The sequence below is a fragment of the Rana temporaria genome, chromosome 9, assembly GCF_905171775.1.
Source record: "Rana temporaria chromosome 9, aRanTem1.1, whole genome shotgun sequence".
Classification (NCBI taxonomy): Eukaryota; Metazoa; Chordata; class Amphibia; order Anura; family Ranidae; genus Rana; species Rana temporaria.
The window spans coordinates 124,322,288-124,335,919 of record NC_053497.1 but is presented as its reverse complement, the minus strand read 5'-3'; the positions used below and the strand labels follow the sequence as shown (position 1 = coordinate 124,335,919).

The following is a 13,632-nucleotide window of genomic DNA, read 5'->3' as shown; positions in this document are numbered from 1 at the left end:
GCTATGTCTCCAGAATATACATATGCACTGCCAAAAAATTAGTTCATTTTAGTTTCATTTGTTCTTTTTTTTCCTTTGTTTTTTGGGTCATCCGTTTGTAATTGTAATTCGCAAATTCGAAATTTCGGAAATTCGAAAACCCGAAAATACGAAGGAAAATCTAAAAATTCAAAAAGAACGAAAATCTGAAAATTCTAAATAATAACTAACTAGCCAAAAATAACTAACTGTTTAATTATAGGTATTAGAATTTCCTTTCAAGTTTGGCTGTTAGTGAACGTAATGAATATGAATTTATCCAACGTTACGAATTATCCGAAAAAACGAATGTTACATCTAAACAAATGGAACGGATCGAATTAATAATAAATGATAATAATTCGTAACTTTGGATGAATTCATATTTGTTACGTTCACCAACAGCCAAATTTGAAAGGAAATTCCAATACCTATAATTTAATAGTTCGTTATTATTTCAGATTTTCGAATTTTCGGAACTTAGAATTTACGAATATTCAGAAAAATACATTAAACAGGTTTTTGTTAAACGGATTTCTGAATCAGCAAATTTTTCGAAATTCGTAAAAAAAACTAATTCTGAATTAAACTAATTGCATATGGCTACTCCAGCATGAAATCACCTTTGCTTGCTTAAAACTAACTAAAAATTCACTTTAGATTCCATTTTTAAGTGTAATTGAATTTAAGAACAGAAATTCTTTGAGGCCACTAAAATGAAAACTACTGTAGTGAAAAGCAACAGACAACAATGTTAATACACAATTTGTTTACTTTGGATATTTCTGAACATGTCCGAGTTTTCGGGATAAAGCGCTCTCTCTGTGTTTTTAATATAACATCGAAACAAAAATAATTCTTCTACAAAAAGAAAATGGATATACTGTACAATATATTGATAGAATCTGTTTCTTTATCATACTCTGCCCTGCAATAATTCCTTTTTTAAATATATTCTTGGTTTACTATTTGAACTGCTTCACTTGAATGGAGCAGTCCCTTTGAACCCGTAACCCTATAAGAGGTGCCAGTAACTCTCCAACCCCAACCACCCTAAACCCTTCTCTTCTGCACAAAGAGTAATTGCGTGTCACAGTGAACATGAATAGATCTTACACTAAAATGTAAAAGTAAAAACATAAAACTGTATTATGTATCTTCTTTTTCCAAAAATAACATTTCTTCGGGGGTCTGTAAGTGGGATTGCACAATAAGAAATTGACTCCGCCCATCTCCACCCCCCCCCCCCCCCCCACCACCCAGAAAAACACTATGTGGGTTAGTTTAGGCAGACATTCTCATCACACAAAGAAACAGCAAACAGTCAAAGCCAAATAGTTATGATTTAGATGCTTCCTCCCGCAAAAGGTAACAAATGCCTGTGCGGTCATCTTTTATAACCATCTCTATACTTGTATATTTACTGTTTTTGGCACAGGGTCCATTTTCTGCATCATAATAAGAAAGGGCCTCTCTAGAATCCACCTTCCCTCTTTGCAAGATCTGTCACCCTTCTAAATCTCCGCCCTAATTTAAAAGAGGGGGAGGGGCTTAAGGTGACATCCATTTTGTTTGATTTATCACTTAGCTGGTGGCCAAGTGCAGGTAGGTATTGCAACTAACGGTGTCCCTTCAAGGTTATATGGGCCACACTACAAATCTTCGAAGGATATGTCACTTCTTCCACCTGAGGACTGCAGCAGTAATAATCTCCACATTGTACAGATGCCATGGGCTTTTTCTTCGTAAGTCCCAGGTCACAAGGCGATAAGGCACTGCAGAAGCTGCGTTACCATCATTACTTCCCCCCCCATTTTTTTTTTTTGGTTCTTCCTAACAGGGGAGTAACGTGACAAATAGACACCTCCTGCAGTGTGTTCAGCCAATCATAGTCATGGGCTTTAAATGCCTTCCAAGCTCAGTAAGAGTGTACAGACAAGGAGTAAAACTGAGATGACCATGGTGCTGGAGGCGGAGTCACAGTTCCTGTGGGTGGAATCACATTTGGCATCCTGGCATAGGGCCCCTTTAAAGCCACTGGGGCAGATGCATCGCTGGCCTTGGTGGCAGGTGCCGCCGTTCTGGCAGATGAGCAGTTCATCATCACAAACATTGGCTGAATAAAGGGAAAGAAAGAGAACACATATCAAAATTACTTTACATAAAAATAACCAGTGCTTAAAAATGGTGATAGAAGAGGGTTTTACCCAACAGTGTTTCTTAAAATCAGTAAATACTTGGGCACCCTACTACATATTTGGTGGGACTGAACCCAAATAAAGAGGTACTTAAAGCTATCCAAAATCAAGCTAATCAAGTCAGCGAGTTCCAAGACCTTATGAACCCTGAATGACGAATTTGCCTTCCAATAAACTTTGACTGATCTCTACTTACCATTTGACTTGTAATAAAGAAGGCATCCCTACCCTTGTTCTTGATTATAAGCCCATGTGGGCCTGCCCTTCACCTTCCCATTGTCTCCTTTTCTACCCATTTCTGTCCAATGGGTCCTTTTGTAGTCTTTCATGATGAATACTGATGTCTATCCATTTATGACAGGCTGGCACTTCTTAGCCTACCTTGTATAAGGGTCTCATACTGCTTTGTGTCTTCACCACACCAGATCTTAACCACTTAAGCCCCGGACCTTTAGGCAGCTAAATGCCCAGGCCAGGTTTTGCGATTCGGCACTGCGTCGCTTTAACAGACAATTGCGCGGTTGTGCGACGTGGCTCCCAAACAAAATTGGCATCCTTTTTTCCCCACAAATAGAGCTTTCTTTTGGTGGTATTTGATCACCTCTGCGGTTTTTATTTTTTGCGCTATAAACAAAAATAGAGCGACAATTTTCAAAAAAAGACAATATTTTTTACTTTTTGCTGTAATAAATATCCCCCAAAAACATATATACATTTGTTTTCCTCAGTTTAGGCCGATACGTATTCTTCTACCTATTTTTGGTAAAAAAATCGCAATAAGCCTTTATCGATTGGTTTGCGCAAAATTTATAGCGTTTACAAAATAGGGGATATTTTTATTGCATTTTTAATAAATCTTCTTTTTTTACTACTAATGGCGGCGATCAGCGTTTTTTTTTTGTGACCGTGACATTATGGCGGACACTTCGGACAATTTTGACACATTTTTGGGACCATTGTCATTTTCACAGCAAAAAATGCATTTAAATTGCATTTGTTTATTGTGAAAATGACAGTTGCAGTTTGGGAGTTAACCACAGGGGGCGCTGAACGTGTTAGGCTTCACCTAGTGTGTGTTTACAACAGTAGGGGGGTGTGGCTGTAGGTCTGATGTCATTGATTGTGTCTCCCCTATAAAGGGGATGACACGATCGATGCGCCGCCACAGTGAAGCACGGGGAAGCCGTGTTTACATACGGCTCTCCCCGTTTTTCAGCTCCGGGGAGCGATCGCGACGGAGCGGCTATAAACGAATAGCCGCGCTGTCGTCCTGGATCGCTCCCCGAGGTAAACTGCCCGCCGCACGCAGCGGGGGTCCCGATCGGACCCCCGACCCGCGGAAAGGCAAGGACGTATATATACGCCCATCTGCCTGTCCGTGCCATTTTGCGGGCGTAAATAGTCGTGCGGCGGGCGTTAAGTGGTTAAACCATTGTTGTGCAGCATGGCTAACACTACATACACATTCCAGTGGCCTTATCAGTTTTATTGACCCTCTTCTTTACAATATTGTAACTGGCATTTAAATATTGTATTACTGTATACCATGTTTTGTTAACGTTCAATAAAAACTTATCATAAATCCTTTATAAATATATATATATATATAATATCTTATATATAGAGGTAATATCGCATCATCGCGTTACTTCCGCGCAACCAAAATACCCCCGGAAATCGTGCACCAGGACGCCAACAAGAGGCTCATCCGTTTAGGGCCGATTACATATTTGGCCCGTGGGGGGAGGTCGATGCAGAGTGGCGACTCCCTGAAATTAGTTTGCCACCTCACTAAATTAGTTTTTGCAGGTTGGGATGTCTGGCTATTTATCTCGTGAAGCAGGTAGTTCAATATCCAGTTCTGGTCCATTCCAGATCAGAACTGTTCTTGCATGTATGAGTCTCTCTCTTTTTTAACTATTTTGATCAGACTGTATTTTTTAGCCTGGTCAGGATTTTTTCGGGGGCATCTGCCTTTTTAGTGTCTTTTGAGGTTTTCATCATTTGGTGGAGGGGAGGACTGGGGTTTTTAAGGGGAGTTTAGGTGATATGGTACCCTTTTGGGACACTGGAGTGGGCGGAGGGGGCCTCCTGAGTGGGAGAGTTGTTTGGAAGGGGGAGGGAGAGGTCTGAGGATGTTTGGGGCTGGGGTCCCTCACATTGGGTAGCTGACTGATTCTGTCAATGGGTTTGTACTGTATTTTGTATTATCCATGTCCAATAAATTATATTTATACTGCTATAGTAGCCTTTGAGGTGCTCTATCCTGGTGTTTTTTTCATATATGGATTTTTTTACACAAAACTTTGCCAAAAAATGCACCAAAATGCATGTGCATGTAGAGGTTTAAAGAGCAATTTTGTACTTACCATAAAATCCTTTTCTTTGAGTCCACTGAAGGACACAGGTATTCGGGTACAGTATGGTTATACTACTACTACCTACAGCAGGTTTGGACACCAGCAAACAGAAAATAGTAAGCCTACTCCTGTAAAAACCTCCTCCTCTTCCAAGTGTGGCTCAGTTTGTAGCAAGCAGTAACAAGAGCATGACCAGAAACACAGAGGAGTGGGACCGGTACTCAATGAACTCCAAGAAAATAATTTTACTGTAAGAACAAATTTTACATTTTTTTTACAAGATTTTACAGTAAGAACACATACCTTTTTTTTTCCTATCATGTTGTTTTAAAGACACAGAAATCCAAACACAGTTGGCCCTCCAAAAGCAGTCCAACTGAGAGGTGGACAACACAACTACCAATAAGCCTAACATGAAAAGTGGGGACTGCCTACAACCCAAGAGCCACCTCAAGGACCAACACCTAAATCTAAACTGGAAGAGACTAAGGGCCTAATCCACAAAAACCCGGCGCAACGTATTTTTTCCCATTTAAGTTACACCGCCGAAAAATCTCTACCTAAAAGCCCGATCCACAAAGCACTTACCTAGAAATTTTGAGCGGTGTAACTTAAATCCGTCCGGCGCAAGGCGTTCCTAATTTAATGGGGCGAGTCCCATTTAAATTAGGCGCGCTCCCGCGCCGGACGTACTGCGCATGCTCCCGACGTCATTTTACCGACGTGCTTTGCGTGGTTTTACGTTGCGCCGGGTTTTGAGAATCGCGACGGGCGTAAAAAAAAAAAAACGAGTTGCGGCGGGAAAAATAATATAAAAAAAAAAAATGACAGCGACGCGGGATAGAAGGGTCTACTTTTACAAGGTGTAAACAGTTTAGGCCTTGTAAAAGCAGCCCTAATTTTGCGACGGCAAACTAATACTTACGGAGAAAAAACAAAGCGTAAAAGCTTTGTGGATCTCCGTAAGTGCTAATTTGCATACCTGAAGCGGCATTTCGCCGAGAAATGCCCCCAGCGGCGGCTGCGGTACTGCATCCTAAGATCCGACAGTGTAAGTACCTTACACATGTCGGATCTTCTGCCTATCTATGTGAAACTGATTCTGTGGATCAGTTCCATAGATAGAAACAGGGATACGACGGTGTATCAGTAGATACGCCGGCGTATCTCTTTTGTGGATTAGGCCCTAAGTCCTTACCAAATAGAGGAACCTGCCAAACAATCAGATGGAGAGCACAAAGAATTAACCTCATCCTCAAAGACCAGGTTAAAAAAAAGTCACAACAAGAGGAAAATATTTCCATATGGAAGGGAACCCAAGCAAGTGAGACACTTATAAACCAGGACCTACCAAAGAGGTGGAACAAAAAGCATTCCCATGTAGGGTAGAAAAGATCCACAACCTGAAGTGATCAACAGAAAATTGGGGAAAACCCCTATATGGGACAGGTCCACAGAGGGAACCTAGACAAAAAGAGGTCCAGGTGGAAGAGCAGCAGGTATACATGGAAAATAAATATAAGGAGATTTCCAAGCTCAAATACGTAAGCGGCAGGCCCCACCAAGGCACCCTGTTTCCCATGTCGCTGGCTGGTTGGTAAGTTTGAACTTGGAAATACCCTTATATTTGTTTGACATACGTCGCAATACCAGTGCTCCTACAAAGACCAGTCATACGTGGGAACAGTGGCCACTTTTTTTATACATGGAAAAGAACAAGCCTTGAAAACCTAACCCTTAGGATCAAAGGGAATGGAAAACTTTGTAACTAAAGAGGTTATCTAGAAAGTCAACCAATCTAGCTTAGTGAGGCATGCTAGTGAAGGTTCAGTATCAGCACATCACTATAGTTCACAAAGGAGTGTGAAGTGACTTCTGATGCCGCGTACACACGATCAGACATTCCGACAACGAAACTGTGTTTTTTTTCTTCTAACGGAATTTTGGCTCAAACTTGTCTTGCATACACACGGTCACACAAATTTTGTCAGAAATTCCAAACGTCAAGAACGCGGTCACGTACAACACTACGACGACACGAGAAAAAACTTCCCTCCTATTTTGGCATGTTGGAAACTAGACAGGAGGTAGTATCTGTAATCTCTCCATGGCAGGTTGATTGATATGCTAAATTCAGTATCTCTGCATTATGTTGCAACCATACTTACAGCTGATGTATTGGGTGTATTTGCCAGTTGGTGCCCAGAAATAAACTGCACATTGTATGTGAGGTCATCCTAATGTTTTGTAAGATTATGTCTACCTCTCTCTGGAGTGTACACCTCTTTTAACCTCCCTGGCGGCATGATTCTTTCAGAAAAAAGATGCTGAAAGCGGTACCATTATTTGCAAGGAAATTTGGCGTTTTATACTGTAGGCCTGTAATTCTTAGGAATAACTCACTTAAATCTGACCAAACCAGAGTCTGATAGGCACCCCGGGTATGACATTTTTTTAAAAACAAAATTATAAATTATAATATAATAAATAATTAATTATAAATAATTATAACAAATAATAATATAATTCTAATAAAAATTATTCAATAATGTAATCAACTCAAAATCACTGAAATTTGCTCAGTTGCAGAATTGTTGCTGTCATTATTATTTATTTTTTATGACGAATTTCCCCACAAATTGCTATCGCACAATTCTGCAAGTGATTATAATTTATTATCGCTGTTTTCTAGCTGCTCTAAAACCATTTTTTACATAAAGGGACACTTTTGGTTGCTATGGACAATCTACAGTTTTCAGGCAGAAAGAACAGTTTTTATTATATAAAAGTACATGTAGGGCACTGGGCAGACCACTAGGGACAAGGGGGTGTGTGTATTTTTTACATACAGTACTGTAATCTATAAGATTACAGTATACTATATGTATAGTGTTTGTTTACCTTTTTGAATTTGGCGCCGATCTCCGCCCCCCGTGTGTCGTAACGTCGCAGGGAATGGAGATTGGCGGCACAGGAGGACACTGTGTGAATCGAGCGAGGTGCCGCTCGCTCACACAGCGAGGTGGCATCGCTGGATCCAGGAACGAGGTAAGCCAGCGCGCGCTGCAGGCTCTGCATAGCTACCCCAAGCGTGACTCGGGGGTTACCGATTTTGGCACAAAAAATCCACCCCGAGTCACGCTCGGGAATACCGCCAGGAGGGTTAATCCAAGAAAGTATTTTGCTTACTAAAGGAGCTGCAGCTTGGCACTGTATACTGGTATTATGTCTATGACCTACCAGAACACCCAGACCTTGCTCAATCGTCAACTCCTTTAACTCCCCCAGTTGTACCCACCTCTCCTCCGTAGAGTGTATGATGTATCTAAGTGCATAACTTTACATTTATCAACCCTCATTTGCCGCATAATTATCAAACCAAACACTTCATTCTGATTTGCTTGTAGGCAGAAAGAGACATACTGTAGGGACTTTATGCCACTAAATACCAGTAGCTTAGTGTCATCTGCAAACAAAGGGTATATTTATTCTTAAACTCTATATAAAATGTATAAGTAGGCTAAATAGAGGGGGTCTTAACACTCAACCTTGGGGTACACCACTAATAACGTTAGACCATTGAGCATATGAATCATTAATCATCACTACTTTCCGATTAGAGTCTTTAAGACATTTTTCTGTCTATTTACAGACTAAATTCTCCAAGATTGTAACATACACATTAGCCATCTCTGGGGAAGTCCAAGTATATCTACTCCTTTGTACAAGTTTTAGTTTGCTTTCTAATAAAAAGAAAGTAGGTTATTTGACAACATTGGCCATTTTCGAACCTATGCTATCAATCCTTGATATTGTTTTCTAGCAAAAATTACATGGTCATTTATCAAACTCTCATGTACAGTACATTCTGGCTGTAGCAGTTAAACTAACAGGTCTGTAGTTACTTGGTAAAGACTTTATGTTCTATTGAAATAAATGTAATAGTTTTTAAATAAAATGGCAAAACCTACATCTATCTCCCATTTATTATTCGGGTCTTGTACATTTCTGGAATATATCTTAGTGTGCAGCTGATATAAACATAATTTAAACACTTTTCATTAAGGTCAAAATAACACAAATCTTCCAGCACAGCAGAGCAAAGGGCAGGCTGCATCCTGGGCAGATTTAATGTGTCTGCGTTACTTAATCACTTGCGAGTAAAGGTCTTTCTCGCAGGACTGTGTCTCCAGAGCACACTGGGAATTATAGACCGAGACTAGACAGACACACGGTGGCAAGCTCTCTTAATATTATTTTGTTTAATTTTCACTTGCTGTTTTTATATAGGCTTATTAAAAGTGGAGATAAAAACGAAAAAAAAGAAAAAATCTATAAAAATAAAACTTTGCCTTGGACAAAGTGTAGGGCAGTGGTCCTTCATATTTTTTAAACAAAGGACCAGTTCATTTAACCCTACCTGCACTCACCAGTGGGGGTGATGTGACTGGCATTGGGATCTGTCTCTTGCCTGTAAATACTTCAACACCACACTCATCAATGCACAATGGCTCTTTAAATGAGCTTTATTGCATTGTGCTCCTCATCCGACATGTTTCATTCTCTTTTAGGGTTTAGTCAAAGTAGACACATGATTAAGAAAAAGAGGGTGAAGGATCCAGAGGAGTTCAGTGGGAGATTCAATGAACTCTGTGCAATAAAGCTTAAAGTATAACTTTTTTGTTTTGTTTTAGATATACTGCAGAGGGATTAGAATGCTTGTCAGTTTGTATTGCTGCCTCTGCCCTCATTAGGAAGATTCACCCTCTCTATTTGTCCTGTTTTCCATTATCATAAAATTAAAGAAAATATTCCAATGGGGACTTGGGGGTCCCCAATGAACTCCCTTAATTTGCAGGGATTTCCTCTCACTTCCCGTTTGGCTATGGTACAGGAAGTGAAGGGGAATCTCCGCAAGGGAACACAGATGGTGAAAAAAAAGACGACAGGGGTTATCACCCTCCCTTACTCCGGAATGAAAAAAAAAATACTTTAATGAAGAGAGATTAACAGTTGTGTGGCTTATGCTAATACATTGATAAGGCCCCCTCTTCCACAGACCACTTGTGGAAAACAAAAAAAACAATGTCTCACCCTTGAAATACGATGTCTCTGAAACAGGAAACTTGTATTTTGAGTCACATTGCAAATGCGGTAGGAGCCGCAGGAATTACTGTCCAGGTGTTCCCAACTTCTGCCCCGCAGCCAGGCACACAACAGGCTTATTTATTCTCTCTCCAGAGAGACCAGGGGATATTATTTTTGTTGTTTTATTTTAGGGCTGTTACTGATCAAAATTTTTGTGTTCGACTAATCGATTTTCTTTTAATCGATTAATCGACTAATTTTGATTAATTATAACGCACATACAGATCCAACTACTTTCAGCTGACCTCCTTGCAGGCTGATTCCCAGTGCAGCTACCAACCACTGGAAAAATGGATAGCAGGATACAAAAAACACACAAAGGCCAACGCTTGATGGGAATAGCATTAAAACTTTTATAGTCTATAAGTAGGTAACAAAATAAATATTGCACTGGAGATAAAATTGATGTAGCTAAATAAACTGTAAAAATGGTGCGAGTAATACCAAACGGTAACAAACGCAGTCATAAAAACATGTAGCCAAGTATGATACTGGTATAAAAATGTGTACAACGATGCCACTGCTGAATCCAGATGAGGAGGGGTTAACATCAGTCCGTCGGCATGTAGATGTCCCATGAAGGGAACTATCACAACTCCCAGTGGATGGTTGTAGAATCTCAGGTTGATAGAGGGAAGTGTAACAGCCCCTGCGTGTGGCAGATAGTAAGGTCCCGCCGACATGCAGATATGAAGGCACAGCAAAGGAGCCCTTCAGATGGACACGGCAAGCCCCGCCGGTGGCCGTCACGTCACCGGATCTCCGACGGAACTCTCTGAAGCCGGCGGAGATCCGGTGAGTACAAATCAAAATAATTTTGATCAATCAAAAAAATTTTGATCGATCAAAAAAATTGAAGATTAATCGATGAATTAATAGTTAATTTCCACAGCCCTATTTTATTTATTTAAATAATAACTACTGTATGTACAACTGAAGACTTGATTTTCCTTTAGGACAAGACGCCAGCCAATGTCACCTTTAACAGACCCACAGCTGACTATAACAAGGCACCAGAGGAGTAGCTAAAGCATAAGGTCCCAAAGATCCTTTAATGTCTGTACTCAAAAAGCCCAAGGACAGATGGAGCTTCTTCCAGTCTTTCAAGCGATGCCCTCTAGTGATAACAGACCGATCTATAGCAGACAGCTCCCCTCAATCAGCTTCTTCCAAGCACCTGGGTCTCAGCATTCCTCCCTCAGGTTGCCCACCTCTGGCCTTTTCATGGCAGCCTGGACTCCGCAAGCTCCCCTAAGCCTGGACTCCGCCACTCTGGGACAAGACCCAGCATACCTTCGAAGCCTGCTTCTCTGGGATAGGCTGGAGCTACACCGATATTAGTGCTGCTATCTGCATAGCTCCACACCTATCATCCAGAAATATCTAAAGTAGACTGGATACAAAGGGATCTATCCAGCAGACTAGCAGCAACAGAGCACACAGATCAGACCTGACTAAACGATCACAGCTCACTGGGTCAAGTGAGCCAAACTACTCTTTTATCAACTCAAAAATATGGCCGCACTGCCTACAGTGTAGCAACTACATTTTCCTATCAAGAAACACTCTAATGGGCCGTACACACGACCGAACATGTCTGCTGAAACTGGTCCGCGGACCAGTTTCAGCAGACATGTTCGGTCGTGTGTAGGCCCGAGTGGACAGGATTCCAGCATACATTTGCCCGCCGGGCCTTTTTCCAGCGGGCAAATATTTCTGGACTTGTTTTAAAACAGCCCGCTGAAATCCTGCCCGCTCGGACATGTTCGGTCGTCTGTACAGACCTACCGTACATGTCCGAGCGCCCGCCATCCCTCGCATGCATCGAATGACTTTGACGCATGCGTGGAAGCATTGAACTGGCAGGGCCGCCCACGTCGCCGCATCATCGTCGCGGCGACGGCGCGGACACGCCCCGCGTATTGTTTACGCGCGGATTTCTGTATGATGGTGAGTACAGCCACCATACAGAAATCCCCGGGCAGACATGTACGGTGAAAACGGTCCGGCCGACCGGTTTCATCGTACATGTCTGCTCGTCTGTACGCGGCCTAACACTTATCAAACTGTCCTAGAACCTACCTAGGAGAGTGCTACACAAACATACAGGAGTTGTGCACGGCCCAATGTCCTCAGTGTAATATAGCTGTCAATGATTGGGGAAGGTACAAAGACACCATTGCCAAACATGGATCTAACCTCCTTCTTAGGTTTATGGTCAACTTTATACTCTGTCTCATTTTAGTCTGACTGTTAGAAGACTGCTCCAGTTCCTTGGTTTATGAGAGCCTTCTACCAATCACCTAAACACCCCATTGGGATACCACTAGTATGTTTTTGGCAAATATAGTATTAGCGCCCAAGTATATCTACCTAAGGTTCCAGCACCATCAATCTTCAAGTAAATATAACCGGGCAGAGGTTATAACTCTTCCTCATTTTCCAAAACAAATAAAAAATTGTTGCAGTCTGTCTCTCCACTGCTCATATTTCCTGTCATCTTCCTTTCCAAGATGAAGTATGGGGAAATGTTCAGTAAGAACTCAAACCAAAATAAAAACCTGACAGATGTTCTATGCTTTCACAGCCCTGTGCAAAACTAGGGAGTTACAGTAGGCTTTAAGATTATTTACACCGAGGTGATAATTTCACATGTACACCCAATAAAACTGAATTGTAAAAGGATTTCAATTTAATACTCCTAATATATGGTTGGTTAGCATATAATCCTTTTTAACCTGCCCTCATTGCAAAGTATCACAATCTTATGTTACTTACGATGGCAGCCTTGCCTCCAGTGGTAGCCGAGATAACACTCATCACACTTGGTCCCGGTGGCTCCAGGCCGGCACACACAATCACCAGTTTCATTGCAGCGTTCATGCTCTGATCCTTGCTGGTTACAGTTGCATTCTGCAAACACAGAAGAATTCCTTTAGCTAGAGATTGGTCTCAAGAAGCAACATACTCATAATGACATATCCATACAATGGGGAGAATTTACCAAAACTGAAGCACCCAGAAACCGCAGCAGCGGTGCATAGTAACCAACTGATCCAACTGGATTCATTGCCATGCAAAAAGCTGCTTCCCTACATTCTGGCTACTCCATTTTTCGTAAATTCCATCAAAAATTATATTAAACATTTTCAATATTCCTTAGAGCAAATCCAAATCCAATCATTACTTCTCCATTCCTTACTTCCCTTTGATATTTATTTAATGTTACTGTTTGTAGGGAAAAGTTTTAAATTTGTGTTTGATTTTATAGCTCTGCATAAAAAAACTAAAAACTTTGTATCAGAAATATACTTGACGTGATTGTAGCCGTATTAGTGCAATTGTGATAGAGAAAATTGAGTACTGTCCGTGATACTTTTTTTATTTGCACTAACATACAATTTTTCAGGACAAGCTTTCGGGGTGTTACCCCTTCTTCAAGGTCCAAGCAGTACTGATTCCCAATTTTTTGGCAGAATGTTAAAACAAAACAAGGAAAAAAAAAAGAAAAAAATCTCAGAGGGAAAGGAAAAAAAACAAACACATACAAATCAATGGTAATAAAGATAACATCAGAGTTAGTGAGATAAGACAGAGGGAGAGCTAAAGACTTGTGAATCAGTACTGCTTGGACCTTGAAGAAGGGGTAACACCCCGAAAGCTTGTCCTGAAAAATTGTATGTTAGTGCAAATAAAAAAAGTATCACGGACAGTACTCAATTTTCTCTATCAGAAATATCATTTATTGCGTAACTCCACCTTTGTTTAGGCGGTAAAGCGGGTGAACCCCTTTAGACTTCTGTGGGATTCTTTGCCAAGGTCACATTTACTGAATTCCAAAAAGGATTACCCAAACCCTTGGCAAACTAAACCTAGGCAAATTCGTCCATCTCTTATACCTTTAGACA

General features: G+C 41.0%; 1 protein-coding gene across 5 annotated transcripts in view; it reads right to left on the bottom strand.

Moving 5' to 3' along the window:
• Window positions 1-1,820: 1,820 nt before the first annotated feature.
• Window positions 1,821-13,632, bottom strand: part of NTNG2 (netrin G2) — a 188,140-nt gene continuing 176,328 nt past the window's right edge. For all 5 annotated transcript variants that reach the window (XM_040324411.1, XM_040324412.1, XM_040324413.1 and 2 more), the window contains 2 exons: window positions 12,503-12,637; window positions 1,821-2,134 (listed from right to left, as the gene is read on the bottom strand). In XM_040324411.1, the coding sequence (XP_040180345.1) occupies window positions 1,920-2,134; window positions 12,503-12,637 (350 nt within the window). In that variant the 3' untranslated portion in view covers window positions 1,821-1,919. The remainder of the gene's footprint in view (window positions 2,135-12,502; window positions 12,638-13,632) is intronic.